The sequence below is a fragment of the Saccopteryx leptura genome, chromosome 4 (genome assembly GCF_036850995.1).
Source record: "Saccopteryx leptura isolate mSacLep1 chromosome 4, mSacLep1_pri_phased_curated, whole genome shotgun sequence".
Classification (NCBI taxonomy): Eukaryota; Metazoa; Chordata; class Mammalia; order Chiroptera; family Emballonuridae; genus Saccopteryx; species Saccopteryx leptura.
In genome coordinates, this window is record NC_089506.1 from 152,222,491 (window position 1) to 152,243,795 (window position 21,305).

The 21,305-nt window shown below is 38.9% G+C and overlaps 1 protein-coding gene across 1 annotated transcript in view; it reads left to right on the forward strand.

The window, feature by feature from the left end:
- FAM81B (family with sequence similarity 81 member B) overlaps positions 1-18,854 on the forward strand; it is a 71,845-nt gene extending 52,991 nt beyond the window's left edge. The window contains exons 6-9 of the mRNA XM_066383772.1: positions 6,998-7,104; positions 14,694-14,829; positions 16,378-16,573; positions 18,569-18,854. Of these exons, the coding sequence (XP_066239869.1) occupies positions 6,998-7,104; positions 14,694-14,829; positions 16,378-16,573; positions 18,569-18,702 (573 nt within the window). The 3' untranslated portion in view covers positions 18,703-18,854. The remainder of the gene's footprint in view (positions 1-6,997; positions 7,105-14,693; positions 14,830-16,377; positions 16,574-18,568) is intronic.
- The last annotated feature ends 2,451 nt before the right edge of the window (positions 18,855-21,305 follow it).

Here is a 21,305-nt window from a genome sequence, read left to right on the forward strand (position 1 = left end):
GCACTAGAGTGGCTCTGGTCCCGACAGAGCGACGCCTAGGAGGGCCAGAGCATCGCCCCCTGGTGGGCAGAGCATCGCCCCCTGGTGGGCATGCCGGGTGGATCCCAGTCGGGCATTGCGGGAAGTCTGTCTGACTGTCTATCCCCATTTCCAGCTTCAGAAAAATACAAAAAAACAAACAAACAGGCAATGCATACAAATGGTCCAAAAATCAAAACTATATCAGATAATATACCCTGAGAATTTTCACTCCCGTTTGTCACCAATTATCACATTATTTCATGCCTCTCATAGGTAATCATATATTCTTATTTTCCCCTTTATTACACAAGAGAGAGCATATTACTGGCATTACAATGCATTCATTTCTTTTTGTACCTGCACAAATATGTCCTGAAGATGCACCATATCAGGACATGGGGAGCTTCCTCATTCTTTCCAAACAAATGCATGCTCTTTCTCTGAACATAATAGTTCACTTGATCAGTCTCTCATGCTGGACATTTGATTCCTTTCAATATTTTGATCTTTCAAACAGTGCTGCAATATATAATCCTGCACTTACGGCATTTTGTGTATATGTAGGTATATCTACAGGATAAATATCAAAAATGGGATTGGTGGGTCAAAGGTACATGTGTTTGTTAATTTGAAAGATCATGTTCTCTGTAGGACTTTTACCATATTGCACAACCACCAGAAATTTGCAAAATGTTTTATATCCTCATTGCCTCACCAATGAGTATTGTTCGACTTTTAAATTTTGCCATTCTTATTGGAAAAAGACAGCATCTCTGTGTTTTAATTAGCCTTTCTTATTATGAAGTTGAGCATCTTTTCATATATATAAGAGCTAGTTGGGTTTTTTTCTTCTTTTCAGTGAGCAGTCTGTTTTATCCATTTTCGTATCAGCCTATTTTTCTTGTTCTTCTCAATTTCTAGGAGCTCTTTATGATATGAGCTGCAAATACATTTTCGCAATTTGTCATTTGTCTTTTGACATGCATATGTTTTCTATCTGTAGCTAAATTTATCAGTCTTTTCTATTGTGGCTTCTGGGATTTTAATTCACAGTTAGAGCTTTGCCACACAGAGGCTTGAAAGAATTGCTCATAGTTTCTCATAGCATTTTCAGCGCTTTATTGTTTACATTTAAATCCTTGATCCATTTGGAGTTTTTCCTAGTATAGGATGTATCTTAATTATTTTAATTATTGAACCCTTACAGCATTTTAATATCTGGTAGGGCTATTGCCTTTCATTGCTTTCTTTTTTTTTTCCTTTCCTGGTGATAATTGTTTTTGCATGTGATTTTAAAATCAACCTAATTCCAGCAAATAAATTAACAAACAAACAAACTCTGCTTTATTTTTTATTAAAATCATGTTAAATTTACAAATTAACTTTAACATGGGCATAGTTATAATGCTGAGTGTTTTTATCTAATAATATAGAATCCTTCCCATTTGTTCAAGTTAGCTTTTATATCCTTCAGAGATTTACATTTTTCCTCTATGTTTTGGCATCATTTCTTTTTAAACCTATTTCAAGATTTTGTTCATTTCTTTAGTTTATAGTAAATGGGAGTTTCATTTTATCTTTGAGTAGTGTTAGTTGTATATCATGAAGGCTATTATCAACTTTCTACTCAAATAACTTAGTGAATTCTCTTAATTTTTCAGGTTTTTATTCCAGACATAAAATCATATGATTTTTAAATAATTTCACCTCATCTTTTCTTAATTTCATACAAATAATTTTTCTCCCTTTCCAAACTGCTTTTATTAATTACTCCAGTAAAATAGGAACTAGCAGAGCAGGGCCGGTGAGTATCTGGCTCTTGTTCCTGATTTGAACACAATGACCCCACTGTTCCCCTCTGATTCAAAAGTAAGGTTTTTAGTAAACATGTTTAATGCACAACTAATCCTATTTTATTGAGTTTTTAATTCAAGAATTATTATGACTGTTGTCAAATGCCTTTTCAGCATCTTTGGCAATAATCACGAGTTTTCTCCTCAGTTTTAGTATTATAATTATTCACATTAGTATATTTCCTATTATTAAACCATCTTTACTTTTTAAAAAGATAAATTGCTCCTGATTATATTTTTCATTCTGTGGCTGGAAACCATTTCCTGATATTTATTTAAAAACCTTAATTGCTGTTTATAAATGAGATTGGTCTCTGGGGTTTTCATGCAATGTTTTCAGATATTTAAAATTAATGTTGCACTGACTATAAAAATAATTTTGAAGTTTCTCCTCTTTTTCTAAGCTCTGAAACAATTTAAAGAGCATTACAGTGTTCTAGTCATTAAGGATTTTGCAGCTTTGCCTCTGAAACATCTGTGCCTGATGCTTTGGTGGAAAAGGGAGTCAAATCCTTTGGTATCTTTACCTAATTTTTTTTCCTATGAAAATTAGACTGCTTAAACATTCTATCTCTTTAAAGATCAGTTTTAATAAATCACTTTTTCTTGAAAATAATATTTATTTTACCCAGATTTTAAAACTTATGGGCATAAAGTTGTACAAAATACTTTTAGGAGTGTTTTAATCCCTTCTACTTTGACCTTTCCCCTTGTCATTTTACTGTTTTACTGGTGCTTTCCTGTTTTCTTGACTATTTAGGTTAGTTGTCCCTTAACAATTATATTGATTATTCTCCTATGAGCATTTTTTTTTTTTACAAAGACAGAGAGAGAATCAGAGAGAGAGAGAGATAGAGACAGACAGACAGGGAGGGAAAGAGATGAGAAGCATCAGTTTTTCGTTGTGGCACTTTGTTCATTGATTGCTTCCTCATATGTGCCTTGACCGCGGACCTTCAGCAGACCGAGTAACCGCTTGCTCAAGCCAGCAACCTTGGGTCCAAGCTGGTGAGCTTTGCTCAAACCAGATGAGCCCGCACTCAAGCTGGTGACCTCAGGGTTTCGAATCTGGGTCCTCCGCATCCCAGTCCATTGCTCTATCCACTGCACCACCACTTGGTCAGTCGAGCCATTTTTTTAATGTATTTATTTTCCAAGTTGAGAGAAGGGGAGATACAGAAACAGACTCCTGCATATGCCGTGATCGGGATTCACCTGGAAACCCCCGTCTGGGGATGATGCTCTGCCCATCTGGGGCCATGCTCTCAACCAAACTATTTTTAGCACCTGAGGCAGAGGCACCACAGAGCCATTCTCAGCACCTGGGGTCGATGCTCTCAAACCAATTGAGCCATGGCTGTGGGAGGGAGAGAGAGAGAGAAGAGGGGGGGAGGAGTGGTTGAGAAGCAGTTGGTCACTTCTCCTGTGTGCTCTGACCAGGAATTGAACCTGGGGCATCCACATATCAGGCCGGCACTCTGAACCAACCGGCCAGGGTCTTAATGTATTTTTAAATTTCACTTCCATTTTGTTTTTCATTCCACCAATTTAAGCTTTTGTCTTTATTAACTTTTTTCCTTCCCTGCAGTTTGTTTTGTGGTTCATTTTCTTATATTTTGAAACCTTTTGTATTTGTAATTTTAATTTTGTTTACTAATACAATCATTTATGACTGAATTTTCCCTGAGCATTTGTTTATTCCTATACCCCCTAGAGTTTGATATGTAATGTTCTCCTTATTGTTTCCTAGAAATCTTGCAACTGCAAATTGTATTTTTTATTGAGTAGTTAAGAAGAGTTATTGTTGTTAGTTTTTTCCTTAAGAATTTCATGCTTTGTTATACTACTAATCATTTTTAATTTTATTTCATTGTAATTAAAATTTTCTGTAGATACTGGCTTTAGTTTTTGGATTATTTTAAGGGTCCTTTTGTGGCTGGAGAGAAAAATTTTGTACATGTTCTAAAATAATGTATATTCAGTTTTTTTAGGATACAAAGTTTAGTTGAAATCTATAGAAAATAGCTTATTGGTTAGGACTTCTTAACCCTATTTTGGTCTCCTTCTTCTGTATATTGAGAAAGATTAAAGTCTCATAACTATTGAGTTTCCATTTTATCTATAATTTCATCTTTGTGAATGTTTTTGCTATTTTATTTGGATCATAGATATTTATAACTACTCCATATTTTCTTATTCCTAATTTTATTATATATGTTTTCTCTTTTCTTCATATTTAGAGTAGGACAAACTTTGCCTATTGTCTTTTCCGCTGGGCCGATGGTAGTGGGTTATCAGAACTTATTAACTTAGTGCCTTTTCAAAGAAACAGCCCTTGAATTTACATATTAATGTCATAATTTTGTTTCTTAATTTCTTTAATGTTTGCATATTAGTCTTATATTGCTGCCATAACAAATCATCACATATCACATGCCCAGTGGTTTATAGCAAAACAAATATATTATCTCAGTTTTTGTGGGTCAAAAGACTGGGAGACTAGACTGGGTCCTCTGTGGAGGATGTCACAAGGCTGGCACTGAGGGATCAGCAGAGCGGTGTTCTTTTCGGAAAGGCTCTGGGGATGAATCCTATTCCAGGCTCACTCATGATTTTTTGGCAAATTTAGTTCCTTGCAGTTGTAAGACTGAGGTCCTTGCCGACTGCCGTCGGGGACTGATTGCCCTTCAGCTCCCTGCCTTCCTTCTTGTGTTTTCCATGTGACCTCTCGCCAGCAACAGCAGATCGATCAAGGTCATCTCACACTTGAAATCTCTGACTCCAGCTAGGGAAAGTTCTCTGCTTATAGGGGCTCCTGTGATTAGATCAGGCCACTTGAATAAGAGTAGAATTTCCCTATTTCGAAGTCTGTAACCTTATTTTCAGTTGCAAACCTATTTGGCCAACTACATATTCATAGGTTCCACAGAACAGGGCACGGCTGTCCTTGTGGAGTCATTCTGCCTTCCACAATTTGTCGATTTCTTCATCCTGCTTTCCTTTGGGTAGGTTTATCATTCCTTTTTTAACTTTGTGAAAAGAATGAGTAGCTTACACGGCTTCATTCTGTCTTGTACAATTACAGAAACATTTAATGCCACACATTTACCTCTGTAGACGTGCTGTACCCTTTTGATGTGTAATGTTCTCGTGCTTCTTCCTAAATTACAGTTGCAGAGTTGATTTATTCTTTGTCACTTGTGTTAATCCTGTGAGAAGTAAATGCCAGTAAGGAATTGGTTGTGCATGAGATTTATTGAGAGAAAAAAAAACAGGAGGAAATTGGGGAGGGAGCTGGAGGAGATGCAGAGAGCCATCAGACTGCAAGGCAGGTCTGACTTCTGTGAAAAAGACGGGGAAGCAAAGTCTCACACTGCGGCACCATGTTAACAGTGTTTCATCAGCTTCCTTGAGCCGCAGTCACCCGTCAGAGGAACACTACTCAGGCACTGGCTGAACAGCTACTGGGAAGTGTGGCTTTGATACGTGCTGATGAGTTTTAGGCTCAGCAGTCAAGGCCCTTGGCCAGTTATGCTCCTTGTAGTAGGAGATCTGAGAGGCACATTTTCTTGTGAAACACTGCAATTAAACAATAGAATTAAGTGGTGGGTTTTTTTTACTCACATGATTAGGTTTTTCTTTTTTATATTTTTCTTATTAATTTGTACTTTTATAGCATTATAGAGTTATGGGTTGTGCTTTCTCTGCTTTGGAATAATTTAAGAGTTTTTTTTTAAGTCATGTGTCCTTAGTGATTTCAAATGCTCAGTGGGCACTAGGATAGAATCAACATTTGCTGCTTGCAACTTAGATTGGTATGTAAATCTATTAAATAAACTTTGTATTTTTGATATCTTTCTATATCTTTATTTATATTTTACTTACTTGACCAGAAAAGAATCAAGAAAAGTCATGTAAAATCACAAACATATTATTTCTGCTCATTTATCCTTGTAATTCTTTAGCTATTTCTTCTTAGTTCAAAATATAAAGTAAATATAGGTTCAAAACTCTATTTTCATTGTGGATTCTATTTTTAATCTATAAAAATAACCATCTTTGTTGGTTGAACATATTTTGTCTGGAATAACATGGTATCTAATATTGCTTGGTCTGCTTTTTCTTTGCTTTTGCCAGGCATGTATTTGCTTATTATTTTACAGTTAAAACAATCCTGCCTTTAAGTGTGCCTCTTAAGTGTGTCTCCTGTCACTAGCCTTTTGTAAATATGTCTCCCATAGTCATCCATGTGCTACTGGTTGCCCACCCAACATTTATCTGTTCAAACCCTTCCCTTGTTCACCTCTTTCCTTAGAGCAGTCTGATTTTAAGTGTCTATTCTCCTCCATATGACCATCTGTCTCAGGAGTTGAAGTCTATTTGACCAAAGCCAATCGCATACAGTAGTTTCATTCCCCTGAACTGTGATCAGTTTAAACATAATTGTATGCTGTAACTCTGCTCCCATTTTCTAACCCAGTCTTCTCTCCTAAAGGAATGTCCTCAGTGTTTCTGGCATTGGAGGAAGCACTCTCATCCTAGCTTCTGGGACTCGACCTTAGCTTTTCCTATTCTTATATGCCCTCAGTCATTTCACTTGGAATTCACCTGTGCTCATGTCAGAATCTTATCTGGAAATTCCTGAGGCCTCATCTTAGGTTGCTCATTTGTGTTTTTCTCAGACTCTAATTGTACATTTACACACTTAATTCAGTAAGTATTTGGTGACTATTTACCATTGGCCATCTAATGTACACTGAAGTTATAGTGGTTACAGAGGATGCAGTAGTTTATATTGTTACTGGGAAAACAAACTAAAGAAATATTCAAATTAAGAAATAGATAAATGTATGTCAATTGTATGTTTTTGTTGTATCATTAGGTAGCCTATTAGTAAAAGAATATTATAGACAGCAGAATGGACTATTCTCCTGCCATTATAGAACTGAAGATAGTTCTATAACCATTGAATCACTCCTCGGGAAAAAAAATCATTTTCAAATGAAAATGTGTTTTAGACTCAAGTCTGCTTTCTAGCTCCTTTAGGAATAAAGAATAATTAATATAAGTGCTAGTGGTTTTGTTCAGTCACGAATAAAAGTTCCTTTTTGTACTTTCATTAGGTAATACAACTCCTAGGAAAGATAGAGGCTTGCAGTTCCGAACAAACCTCAAATTTAAGAATGGTCCAGAGGGATTACCGCCATGAAATGAACCTTTTGGAATTCAAGTAAGTGAATGAAAGATTTTTAATTCTGTGAAATGCACTCCAAAAACTTTTGCCTAATAAAAGCACTGGCATTAAATGAAAACCTACTCCAGGAATAAAAAACCTGATCAAAAATTAAAGTAACAAAATTGATGTAGAGAATATTTTACACTAAAGTAGCTTATGCATTATTCATAGTTAATAGAAGAAAAACTATGAATATTAATTTTGTCATTCTCTTTGTCTGCATCATATCCCAACTGGATTGATACACTCAGACCTGGCTTATAAAGGACTTTGAATTTATCACCAATTGTGTATTAAAATGGCTCAATGGGCCCTGGCCGGTTGGCTTAGTGGTAGAGCATCAGCCTGGCGTGCAGGAGTCCCGGGTTCGATTCCCGGCCAGGGCACACAGGAGAAGCGCCCATCTGCTTCTCCACCCCTCCCCCTCTCCTTCCTCTCTGTCTCTCTCTTCCCCTCCCGCAGCCAAGGCTCCATTGGAGCAAAGTTTGCCCAGGCGCTGAGGATGGCTCTGTGGCCTCTGCCTCAGGCGCTAGAATGGCTCTGATTGCGGCAGAGCGACGCCCCAGATGGGCAGAGCATCGCCCCCTGGTGGGCATGCCGGGTGGATCCCGGTCGGGCGCATGCGGGAGTCTGTCTGACTGCCTCCCCATTTCCAACTTCAGAAAAATACAAAAAAAAAAATTAAATTAAAAAAAATAAAATAAATAAAATGGCTCAATGTAAAGCACTATTGAATACACATTGATTGCAGAAGATTATCAAGTAATTTTTAAAACAACTTTGATTATGAAAACTTTTCTAAGAGCTTATCTAAAAAAATTTTTCTAGGCTCTTCTACTTGTTTCTTTAGTAGACTGATCTTTACTCCATCTTAAATACTACCCCCCCCACCCCCTTGAGATGGAGAAAGCAGTAGACAGGAATCCACAAATACTCAACTTACTGGCCTCCTCATCCTCAAATTCTCCTTGCTTGTTGAAATGTCCACCATCTTCTGGGCTGCTGGTGCAGGCAAAGGGCCGTCTAGTCACTTGGATGATGTTACCTCACAGCCCCTCCACCCTTGTTCTTTTTCCTCTCTGTCCTACATCACTTTGGTTTAATGCCTTGGTCAAATCTAGCATTCTGATAATGCTCTGCTTTCTCTACCCCCCCCCCCCATCTCTACCATATTTTAAGAAAACTAAGTGCCACTGACAGTAAGATGTACCATATTTTTGTTTCTCTATGATACAAAGCTAACAATTAAACCAGAGTACACCTCATTTTAAGACACCTCCCAATTTTCAAGATGTTAAATTGGGAAATGTGTCCTAGAATTGATGAAAAGCAGTACTTGTAACTAAAGCTCAGAGAAGTAGATGTCTTGAGTAAAAAGAAAATACCCGCTTTATTCATACTCTAAAAAAAAGCATATTAGGTTCTTAAAATCTAGCACGAGAATGCTCATTAAACACCTGTGTGGCACTTCATCTAATCTTACCTTCGAATTAAGATAAAGAACAATGTCCAAACAGAAGTAAATAAGTAAACTGTTTCTAGAAGTACAGTTTCTGAATTGATTTTCTTGGGGGAGAAATGGGATTTATAATCTGAAATGGAAGACTGGCTTAAAGAAATAAAGTGTATTGACAGACAGGAAAGCGGGGAAAGGAAATGTTTTAGACCAGGGGTCTCAAACTCGCGGCCCACGGGCCCGCAGACTAATCCACGAAGTTCAAAATATTTTGGATAAAATTAAGTAAGCCTAGGGGCCTACTTGTATTTTTCATTTCTCTAGCATCCTAGCTAGATATTAGCTTAGTTAACAGCAGGTGTGATGCAAACTACAGTTTCTGGTCGTTTTGTGACACTGAGTAAACTGCATGTACGATTGTGCTTGTTGGACTGATTTTTTTTTGTTTTCAACTGCAGTGAGAAAAGTGTTGCGTAACAGTTGCCTTTTGTAGACCTAGTGTGGCCCGCCGAATGGCTGTGATCTTGCTCTGCGGCCCACATGCTGAGTTGAGTTTGAGACCCCTGTTTTAGACCGAGGGCTAACTGCTTTATTAACGATGCCGTGTGCTTTTTCTATCTTTAGTCTTGTGGGAAATTGGCTTACAGACAAATAACCTAAGTAGTTAAATCTGAATGTCGGCACTTTTGTAATAATATAAACTTGAATCTTTCTCTCACTTGAAATAATGAAGTTTTAAAATTCTGTTAGCATTACAGTAGGTTGCAGTGAGCTTACAAACCAGATTTCCCCCACCCAGGAAAATATTTATGAGCTCTCACCAGTCACTGAATTACTGACTCTTTTATTTACCCTTTCTTTGTCATTTTTAAATTAAAACTTAATTGCATTCATTGTAACAAAGTAAAGGAAAGATGAAAAAAAAGAATGGCCCCAACTCAGCTTCCTAATGTAACAAATGCTACCACTGGGCATGAATAATAGATGGATGAATGAATGTTTTTGAGCACCTATAATATACAGGGTCCCCCATCTCTCACGGGGCTTGGGTTCCAGAACCCCCCCCCCCCGCCATAGGCGAAAATCTGCAAAGTAGCGGCCTTATATTTATTTTATTGTTTATATATATATATTTAAGGCTTTATTTTGATTTAATATTCTTTTAATATGTTCTAATTAATATTTTTATATCATTTTCAATTTTTAGGCTACAAAATGCTTATTTTACCACAAAAATAATTATAATTAAAATAATAAATATATAAAAATACCTATATACTGCAAAATTGCACAATATAGCAAAAAATCTGCGATACAAAATTAGATATATACAATTTAAAAATCTGTGAAACAGAAAGACTGCAAAAGGTGAACCGCAATATGGCAAGGAGCAACTGTATAAATTGTGTTTTGGAATAATTTATATTCCAAATAATCATAGCCACATCCAGTTAGGGAGGAAAATGCATGAGTAAGTGACAAGCTAAACACAAGTAAAAGGTAAGACAATGTTAAATTAAATGGATCAGGAGGTAGAAATAATAAACATAGTAATAATTTATAAATGCCTACTAATCACTAAGTGCTCCAGGTATTCAAGTGTACCCAACTCTGTAGAGTGAGTCTTACCCCATTTTTAAAATGAGGAAACATAACTGTGGAGATTAAGCAATTTACCCAGCCACACAGCTAGAAATTATCTGACTCCAAGTCTCAGGTTATTTTTGTTGATCCGTGATGCCTCCATCTCATGATTCTTCCTATTAATAAACTAGTCATGTATGGAAATTTAGGGGAATGGAAGATCACATGTGCTGGAAACCGGGAAGGTAAGAGGCTGTGAAGATACTGGGATTTAAGCTCAAATACAATTTGGAACGACCAAAACACAAGTCTTGCTATCGGAGTGGAGTTGGAATTACTTTTTAATTGGTGTCATTAATCAGAAATCACAGAACCTTAATAAGAAATTAATTTAAGATATATAAGTATAAATTTAGCAGAAAAAAATATTTCTGGGAATTAATTCCTGCTTCTGACTTGAAACTTAAAATTTTAGATTCAAACCCCACTTATTTAAATATTATTATAAAAACTATATCTTCTGTGTTTATCAGCCCATCAAAGTGCATTAAGTATTTTTATATTCACATCTGGTTAAAGCAACTATCTAAATTCTTGAAAACTTCTTAATATTTATAGTTTCTGAAAGTTCAAATTTTTCATTTCTTCTTAAAGAGTTTATTGAACATATTATTGAATGTAAGTTGCTGGACTTAAAACACAAGTGAATTGCTAAAACTGGCCCACGATGGAGACAGGTGCTCATCTATGTATGTCATCCGTAAGTTGACATCAGGGAGGTTACTAGGATGTTTGTCCCATGCTGCTCATTCTCAACACAACTCTCTGCCTGGGCTATGCTGTGTCTGTAGAGCCCTGTTACATTTTATTTTATTCTTTTGCAACTTACCCTTTATAATAGCCCTTGGAGTGTACTTTAACCTGACTCCACCAGTATAACAATTAAGAGAAAAAAAACAAGCCAACATTATCCTAGTGAGGTTTCTGGCTATAATTTAAAAGTCTTAACTTTTGTGTTTTGAGAAAAGGGAAAGAAAAAGCTATCTATTTCTATCTCTTTTTGTCTGTCTGCCTGCCTGTCTACCTACCTACCTATCTATATATCTGTCTACCTCTGATAGAAACATCCCATAACCACTGGAATAGAGGATTTGGAAACTAAAAGGTTAATATCATCCAAGGTAATTCACCTTGTTGAGATTTTAACAGTAAGTTCTAAAATTAACAGAACAGTAATTTTTTACATGGTATATCATGTCCATTATGTGAGGAAATGTCTAAGAAGAGAAAGAAGATTTCCATAAACTTTTACTTTATCCTTTTTATCTTTCAAGGAGAATGCTAATTAAATAATGCTTTCTTGTTTTAATAAACTACTAAAAGACGGAGTTTGACTTCTGATTGTTACCAGGAAACTGAGTCTCCAATTGCAGGCAAAACCTTGTAATAAAAGGCTCATAAGTAGTAATTCATTCTTTATGGCTTTATTATAATTTCAGAATTTCAATTACTGATATGCCCTTTCAGAGATGTTACTTGGGCACATTGGTTTTCAGGGGGATTTTAATATTGCACCAGTGATGAGAGTAAATGCTCCTGTTTATATACACAGGAAAGGTGAGGAGTGAAAGCTGGATTCTCGGTTGTAAAGCTACCTCTGGGTTATCTGAGGATTTAGCCCCAGAAACGGGGAAAGGAAGATGAAAACCAAAGATTAGGTCTCTATATAGCTTGGCAAGTCTATAGTTTATTTGTGAACAACCTTAACAAAAGGTATTGAATGAGAAAAAACGGCTCGTTTATTCATTTCTTTAGCAACTATTTTATTACTTTCTATATTCTAGGCTTTGTTCATAGCCAGAAACAAAGTAAAATTCTTGCCCTCCCAGAACTTCGGTTCCAGTGAAGGAGAGAGCATACCAATTAGCGTATGTCACAGAGTAACGAGCACTTTGGAGAAAAACAGAGTATGGGGAGTAGGTGGGAAAAGGGTTATTGTTCTGTTTATTCAGTGTGGTAAAAACAAAAAAGTTTCTGTGATAAGGCGGTGCTTGACTATAAATCCGAGAGAAGGTGGGAACCATTGTACATTCTATGAAAAAGAGTTCCAGACAGGAAACAGTGGGCTAACACGATATCCACCTTTCAGTTGGGGGCATGTCTGAAAACCAACAGCTGTCAGTCAGTAGCACAAGTGTTTGGAAATCATTAGACTTAAGAACAGAAAGAGGAACCAACTTCACCTCCTCCAGTGGTGAGGTGCTCACCTGAGTCATGGTCTGCTTTCTATGAAAATATCCCTCTCTGTATCAAAAAATATATATAATTTGAAGAGTTGAAGCTCAGTAACTATAATACTCAGTTAACACAACTGTTGGAAAATTAACTCACTTTTTCCGTGTTTTGATCTAAATCCTGGTTTCGCAACCTCAGCACTATTGGCATCTTAGCTGGGTTATTCTTTGCTGTGGATCTGTGCTGTGCATTGTGGGATGTTTAGTAGTATCCTGGCCTCTACCCACGATATTGCAGAAGCACCCCTCAGTTGTGACAACCAGAAATGTCTCCATACCATTGCTAGATGCCCTGTAGTCTAAATAAAAATGGTATGGCCTCACATAACTTATCTTTTTTTTTTTTTTACATAACTTATCTTTATCAATTATAAAGCAAACAGTTTTTCAGGAGAACTAGGGAGGCATATACATATGTTTATGTCCAGCATGTTTTAAGCAATTTCCAGTAATAAATATCACAAGCTAAATTATCTACATATAATTTTTCCTAAAAACAAAACAACTATTTATTATTTCAAGCCACAAGTAATCTGAGTATTTTTTATATCAACATGCAATGTTTCCGCCAATCTAATATTTTGGCTGCGCTAAAAGGGAATTCTCTCTTATTTAATACTTCTAGGATGTACCATCTTGATGTTAGCCATCCCTTCCTGAACTTTTGCCTATCATTTCCTGGGTTTGCCCCACATGAGTAACTCAGCACCACTTTATTTATTTATTTATTTGTTTATTTTTGAATGAGAGGAGGGGAGACAGACTGCCACATGTGCCCCGACACTCAAACCAATTGAACCACTGGCTGTGGGAGGAGGGGAGAGAGATAAAGGGGGGGGGGGCAGATGGTCACTTCTCCTGTGTGCCCTGACCAAGGATCAAAGCCAGGATGTCTATACATTAGGTCAACGCTCTATTCACTGAACCAACCGGCCAGGGCCTAGCACAACTTTTAGACCCCCTTCTGCCACCAACCAGCGCGGCTCCAAATAACGGTGCAGAATTAAGGAAACACACTTACCAAAACAAAAACCAATGGGACCGGGAGGACTCTTCAAACTTCCTGGCAGTATCTGAGTGCCGCATAGCCCCAGTTCGCTTTATTATATAGCCATATGCAAATCAAGGACCTTGATACAAAGTTGCACATCCAAGGCTAAGACAGGAACTCTCCCAAGGCAAAAACAGGATACATTAGTGAAATCTACCAACATCCAAAAACAGAGTTAGAGGAAGGGCATGTATATTGCTTCCAGCAACCCAAGGAAGCAAGTGGAGTGGGTGCAAATACTCAGCATCAAAGCCAAATATGGAGATGGAGGGGGGGAGAACTTAGCCTTTTGCCAAGCCTGGAATCTAACAATGGCTTTTTGCCATTTACAGTCCACAACACCCTTCTACCTTCCCTTCCCAAAGAACCCATTCACAGAGACCCATTGGTGGCAAGGGGGACTTCACTGAAGATTTCACCTGAGACAGAAAAGACGACCAAGGAACACTCTGCTTCCCAAAGTCCTTTTGAGGCTCTCTTCCTTTCCCCTTCCCCCTGTCCTGCCTCTGAGCTTCCTCTCCTCAACTAAGCAGAGCAGGTCCTGGCTGGCCCAGCTCCTCCCCCAGCCTTGGGGTAGCCTTTGCAGATCAGGGGTTCGCTCAGCCAGTGTGCTCACAGCCAAGGCTCTTTTTCTAAATAAAAGTTATATTTAATGACAGGTGAATAGAATACAAAATTTAAATATAAACTTAGATTAGACTACACTATGCTCTGTTTCAGTTTTGTTCATAAATAAGCCATAAGCCATGCTAATTTGCTTCATCTGTGAATGCTTTCTGGCTGTGACAGCAGCATGAAGTAGCTGCAAAAGAGACCAACCTGCAAAGCCTCAGATAACGTGACTCTAAAATATGTACAGCAGTTTGCCAAACTCCACATAAAATAATACTCCCCAGCCCGGGGGACTTAGTGTATTTCTCCAGACACACGTGTGCGCCCAGGGCCCTAAGCAGCAATCTGTCTCCTGCTGCTGTGTGTGCACGTGTTTAGGGAGTGTGGAGGGATGTCGGCAGCAGCTGGGCTGAACACAAGCTCAGGATGGGGCCCAGAGGGTGTTCCCTTGACCCCCATCACCCCATAAGTACCTGCTACAGACATCGAGCCTCATCATCTAAAAAACACCTGCAGATTATTTTCAGTACTAAATTTTGGTTCATGTTTAAATTTACTTATTAAGATAGACAAATTTTTCCTTTAGATTTAATTCACTTTCAAATAACCTATTTGAGGAAGTTGAGAAAAGTCAAAAATGGACAGAAAACCAGTTCGTCAGATACAAGAGAGACCAGGTGGACCAACTAAATCAGTGTCTGAAGCTCCTACAGGAGAAACTGGTAAGGGGTTCTGTTATTCGTGGAGCAGACGCTGCGTGGTCATTGTCTGGAGGTTAGCCATGAGTTAAGTCCCGACCGCTATCTTCGCCACCCACTGCAACCATCACTTTGTCAGTAACTTACCTTGTGGGGCACCAGGGTCAGAATCCAGAATCCCCTCCTCTGTTCCCATTGCTGCTCTACAACTCTGTGACCCACAGTTCTCAGAATGTGTTCTACCTCTAGAATAACCAAAAGAGTTTTTAAAAATACAGACTCCTTGTCCCAACGACGCAGAGCTGACACCAGATAGACCCTCAAAGGCCTCCCCTGGGACTCTGTGCTTCTAGGCAAGCTCCCTGGGTGAGGCTTAGACACAATAAAGCCTGATCATTTCTGCCCTAGACAAGCCATCTTACCTCTCCCGAGATTCATTAGCAGACCAAAGGTTTTCAAAACTCCTTTTCCAGATCAGACCTTTTGTAGAGAAAGCCCCAGTGTTGGGGTGGGGAGGCTCTGGGAGCCACCTGCAGGGCTCCCCTCGCCCACCGCCCCAGCATGGTGGCCACGCCCCGGAGCCCGGGCCTTCAGGGATTCAATAAGATGTTTCAGGAACTTCGGTAGAGGGGCTTTAGGCAGCCCTGTAAATGCTGCTCCTGGTCCCCCACCCGAGTTTATAAACAACTGATAGAGACATGGTCCAAAAGATGGAGAGAATTCTTTCAGCTTTATCATGAGAAGGGTATTGAACCACGTGTAGTCAGGTCTGCAGCCCCTGGGCCTGGCTGTCCTGCCTGATTCAGGCCGATGCCTCCAGTGTTTCTAGGCTGCACAAAAGAATCAGGGGGTCACCCGCAGGTAGCAGCTCCCACCGCAAGGAAGAGAGTGCCTGGATTCCACCTTCCTGAGGCAGGCAGGGCTAAAGAGAGGAGACCCAAGGGCCCAAGCCCGCCAGCCTGGTCTTGCTCCACATTCCCTGCAGGGGAGAGAGGAGGAGTCCAGAAGCTTATTCGCCTCGGGCTGCTGCATATCAGTCATCTGGAACACTTTTAAATAAGATCAATTCTAAGCTCCGTCACAGGCCAGTTAAATCAGAGTTTGGGGGTGACCCACGGTTCAGGTGATTCTAATAGACAGCATGGTGGAGAGTCACTGTTCTGGCGAAGTCTGTCCACACAGAGATACGAAGCCCAGGGAATGAGGACATCTGACAGTAAGGCGCATGTCCAAGGAGCTCGGGTCAAGCCAGAGCTAAAACGCCTTCCTTGACTACCCTTCTTTAAACACGAGACTGAAATTCCAAACTCAAGGCATTTCAGCAGGACCACAGCCCTTTCTTCTCTTCATAACATACAAAATTCCAGAAATTACAAATGAACCAGGCCAAACATTGGGATGAACTCTTATACTTGTGAACACAGTTTTAGATACAAAGGAACTTGATTGGAATTTTCGTGGTTGACAGGGAGAAGTGTATTTGTTAAAAACATTCTCAAAGCTGAATTTGTTACAGATGTTCTCTAAGCTGTTTTTCCTGCCTGCAGAGTTTTATCGTGTGATCTTTTATAGGAAAAGTCTGAAAATAATACAAAAGAAAAATCACAGCAGCTTTCCAGCAAATTAGAGAATTTCATTAACACACACAAACAGGAAGCAGAACCCAGCAAAGTAAAGCAGATAGAGAATAAATTGTCTAAAAAGATGAACCAACTGGAAAAGCGTGTCTGGGAAGAATTAGAGAAAATACAGAATGAATATCATTCAGGTGAGTAGGTACCTTTGAATAAGTAAAGAACATCAGTCCTTTCCTGTCCAGTCCCTCCGAGTGTTTTACTTTGAGCTAATAATGGCTGGGAATTAATGTTGTCATTAGTGACATCCTTTGTACTTACCTCAACTTTCCTCAATATCCCATAGATCAGGGGTCGGGAACCTATGGCTTGTGGCTCTTTTGATGGCTGCATCTGGCTCACAGACAAATCTTTAATAAAAAAAATAATGTTAAAAATATAAAACATTCTCATGTATTACAATCCATTCATTTCCTACCGCTCATGTTCATGGTTGCAGGTAGCTGGAGCCAATCATAGCTGTCCTCCGGGACAACACCAAATTTTATTGGCTAATGCATAACGTACACGGGTCGTTGTGAGGCTCTCATGGAATTACATTTTAAAATATGTGGCGTTCATGGCTCTCTCAGCCAAAAAGTTTCCCGACCCCTGTCCTAGAGTGTCAGCACGCCAGCAGGAGATGGGTAACTTTCTTCCTTCACACTTGGCAGTGTCACAAGCTTGCCACTGATGTGAAGTTGTTTTGTTTGTTATTTTAACTCTCTGTGATCAGAGACTCATAGAACTGTTAGACCTGGAAAGTCATTGGAGATCATCAAGAGTGGCTTGTGGGTATGTCATGACACTAGGAGCCTATCAAATGCCTTTCAATGAACTTGCAGGTAATGAGCCTGGACAGATATCAGATTGGAGACCTGACCTTTAGAAGTAAGAAAGAGAGATGAATTAAGAGAGTCCAGTGTAATGACAGTCTGTCTTCTTAAGGAGGCTCATGGCAGCAGTGTCAAGCTGCTAACATCAAGGAGGATTAATTTGAAAGGCTCATCTAATTTGTCAAAGCGAAGGACAGGGAGAGGTGCTGCAGAGCAAATCATTGCCTTCAGTCACAATTCTGAGGGAACTACCTGGAACCAGAAGTTTCCTTTACTAGAGAAAGCTCCAAGTCCTTTTCTGTCCTCTAGAGCTCAGAAAAGCGCATGTCCATTCTACCTACTTTTGCTCCTGTGTAGCAGTGCCTTGCCGGCGACTTGGAAAAACATCATTGTCTCACTGCGCCAGATATTGCCCACATAGAAGCAAAACTCTCTGCCTAGAAATCTGACCCTCACCACATTGCCTCCCAGCTCCCACTGCCAAATCAGAATGATCTGGCCCAGAATCGTGGCCCAAGCTCAACTGACCCTTCTTTTAGGCCCTGCTTTCTACTTAGTACCAGAGGTTTAATTCTGTTCAGCCCTAGTGCAACCGCAGCATGAGCTAAGAGGGATCTGCAATCTACATGTCCCTGCATTTTATTAAGGGGCAGCTGAGCAAACAGGGACTCCAAATTAATGGTATCTTCCTGTATGCCTTTAATAAAAGCATGTTGAGAAATGACTGTGTGAAAGGCTCTGAACGAGAAACAGGCTGTCTGTCCCCTAGGAAACCTGAGATCTGGTCGGTGGTGGTTCTGAGGGGTAAGACCTGCAGAAGAGACACAGAGTGCGCAGGGCAGGGCGTGAGGGGGCGCCTGGCCACCTTCAGGTGCCTCCAACAGGTCGACGAAGGGAAAGTGTCAAATCTCACCCGAGGTTCTGAAGGTCTTTCCCTTCAATTTGGTGATGAAAAAAAAGAGAGAGAAATCCAAATCTCCTGTCAAAGTGTACTGGGGGAAAAAAACTATTTTAAATTTCTCTCTAGACATACAGAACCATCTTATTAGGCAATGTAGTATTTGGGAGGAGAGAAAAGAAAGGAACTGAATTAAGTTTTCACAATGAAGCCAGATATAAGGAGAAAGAAACAACATTGCTAATGCATCTTCATGGCATAGGATAAATGGTTATTCATTTTTAGACTGGTCTTAATACAATTTAAAGTGCTTTAAATTAAAAGATGATCAATTACAGCAGGACTGCCAATTAACAACTTCTGTAAAAAATGAAAGTTCCGATACATTGTTTAAGTATATTCATATCCTCTTCCAGGGTTTAAATCAACCCATGACTCTCTCAGCTCCCTCCAACAAATACAGAAAACAAAGATGGATTTAGAAATAAATAAACTAAAGAAAGACCTAAAGAAATTACAGCGTAAAATAGTGGAGCTCCAGGAAGTATAAGACTTTCCAGTCACCTTCTTTTTCACCAGATGATGGGGTGATTTGTCAGTAAAAGTTGAGAAGATGAAAGGTAATAATATCTCCAGGATGTTTCTTGCTTCTACTGTCTCTGTATTTCTTACAACTTTTTAAAAGAGATGAATGTATCAAAAAATCCAATAAAGCAAAGAAGCTCTATGAGGTTTTCATTAATGAAAAAAATAATATTTTTATATACATGCCTTTTTATATTTCTTATTTGCCTACAAATCAGAAAGAGCAATCTATATAATGTAAGAGTGAAGACCCAGCTGTCATACATTAATACAGTGGTCCCCAACCCCAGGGCCGCGGACCAGTAGCGGTCCGTGGGCTATTTGGTACCGGTCTACAGAGAAAGAATAAATAACTTACATTATTTCCGTTTTATTTATATTTGAGTCTGAATGATGTTTTATTTTTAAAAATGACCAGATTCCCTCTGTTACATCTGCCTAAGACTCATTCTTGACGCTTGTTTTGATCACGTGATACATTTATCCATCCCACCCTAAAGGCCGGTCCGTGAAAATATTTTCCGACATTAAACCAGTCCATGGCCCAAAAAAGGTTGGGGACCACTGCATTAATATATGGCAGGAACTGTGGCAAATTGGAGACCAATTGCCTGTCCAAAAAAGAATAGCCACTGTGCAGTTCCCATTCGTTAACATATAATCCATTATTGCCAAAACCTTCATTTTTCAAGAGAAACCAGAAATCTCAGTTTTATATGCAACCTCCCCATTTTTAAGCATTATCAACAGTTGGCCCTCCATATCCATGGTTTTGTATTGGCAGATTCAACCAACTGTGAACTCCAAAAAAACTCCCAGGACATTCAAAAACAAAACTTTAATGTTCCATGCACCAAGTACTATGCTGAACCCATGAGAACAGTCACATGTAGGTATACCCCCCTGTAGCCCATATGCAAATACAGGTTATATGCAAATACTATGCCATTTTAGAGAAGAGACTTGAGCATCATCAGATTTTGGTGTCCTCAGGGATGAAGGGATGGAGGGGTGGAGGGATGGAGAAATGGAGAGATGGGAGGATGGTTCTGGAACCAATCTTCCCTCTCCCACCCCAAATACTGAGCTATGACTATAGTTCAAAATAGTTCTTAACCTATAAGGGAATGTCTGTGGGCAGATACTCAGTGAAGTGTCAGTTTGGGACTTCTGACCAAGATTTCTGTTTTCTAGTAATCCCAACGGACTCATTGTCTCCATATGTATCAGAATTATGAACAAAGAGCCAACTCATGCAAAATAGACAACAGTTTCCTTGAAAAACATCCAACATTGATTTAAGTACTAAATTCAAAAGCATTTCAAAAACTAGTTTTCTATAAAACTAAAATGTCTAACTTTTCTAGATATAAAGTTAAAAAAAGAGCTTAGTAATTTTCAGTAAATTCAAGAAAAATAAAACAAACTATTCATGTCATGCACTATTCTCCAGGACAAGGACCAATTTCTAATCTGAGATTTTCGTAAACTTGGCAAGGAGACCTTTGCTGCGGACTTAGGCTCCTTCCTTGGTTTAGGGAAAAAGATGACACCTTCTCCCCAATAAAGAATAAGCTTACCTTCCAAATAAGTTTATGACCAGTGCCCACCTCTCATTTTTTAGCTATATGAAACCTCTGCATTTATTTTTATTAATTTACATATAGCATAACTGATTATTTTCCAAGGAATTTTTTTTATAGCAGAATTTAATAGTTTAAAATGCAGTAGTGGCCCTGGTTAGTTGGCTCAGTGGTAGAGTGTCGGCCCTGAAAGTCTCAGGTTCAATTCCTGGTCAGGGCACACAGGAGAAGCCCCCATCTGCTTCTCTACCCTTCCCCTTCTCCTTTCTCTCTATCTCTCTCTTCCCCTCCTGCAGCCAAGGCTCCATTGGAGCAAAGTTAGCCCAAGCACTGAGGACGGCTCCATGGCCTCCTCTTCAGGCGCTAGAATGGCTCCAGCCACAATGGAGCAATGCCCCAGATGGGCAGAGCATCGCCCCCTGGTGGGCATGCTAGGTGGATCCCAGTCGGGCCCATACAGGAGTCCATCTGACTCCCTACTTCTAACTTTGGAAAAATGCAAAAAAAAAAAAAATGCAATAGCAAGTGTCCTTTGCTATCAAGTTTCATACTAGGACAAAGTATCTAGTATCTCAAGTAATCCCAATAACTCTTACAAATCAATAAATAATATTTTTAATAAGAAAAGAATATGAACAGAGTAGGCACAGAACAGTACAATAAATAATGGAGATATAAAAAGACAGTAAACCTACTACGTTTTCAGATTGGCAACTATTGAAGTGATTGATAACACTGGGTTGACAAGGGTGTAAAGAAATGTGCATTCCCATATATTTCTAGTGAGTCTGTATATTGGTGCAGTGATTTAGAGGGCAATTTTGAAACTCTATCAACATTTTCAATGTAAATATCTTTTGACCCTTTCTAATTTCTAGTAGAGAAAAAGTCCTTGTAAAATGTGCAAAGATATATGAACAAGGATGCTCATTATAGCATTATTTGTTGTAGTAAAAAAAATAAAAATAAAAGACCGAAAACAACC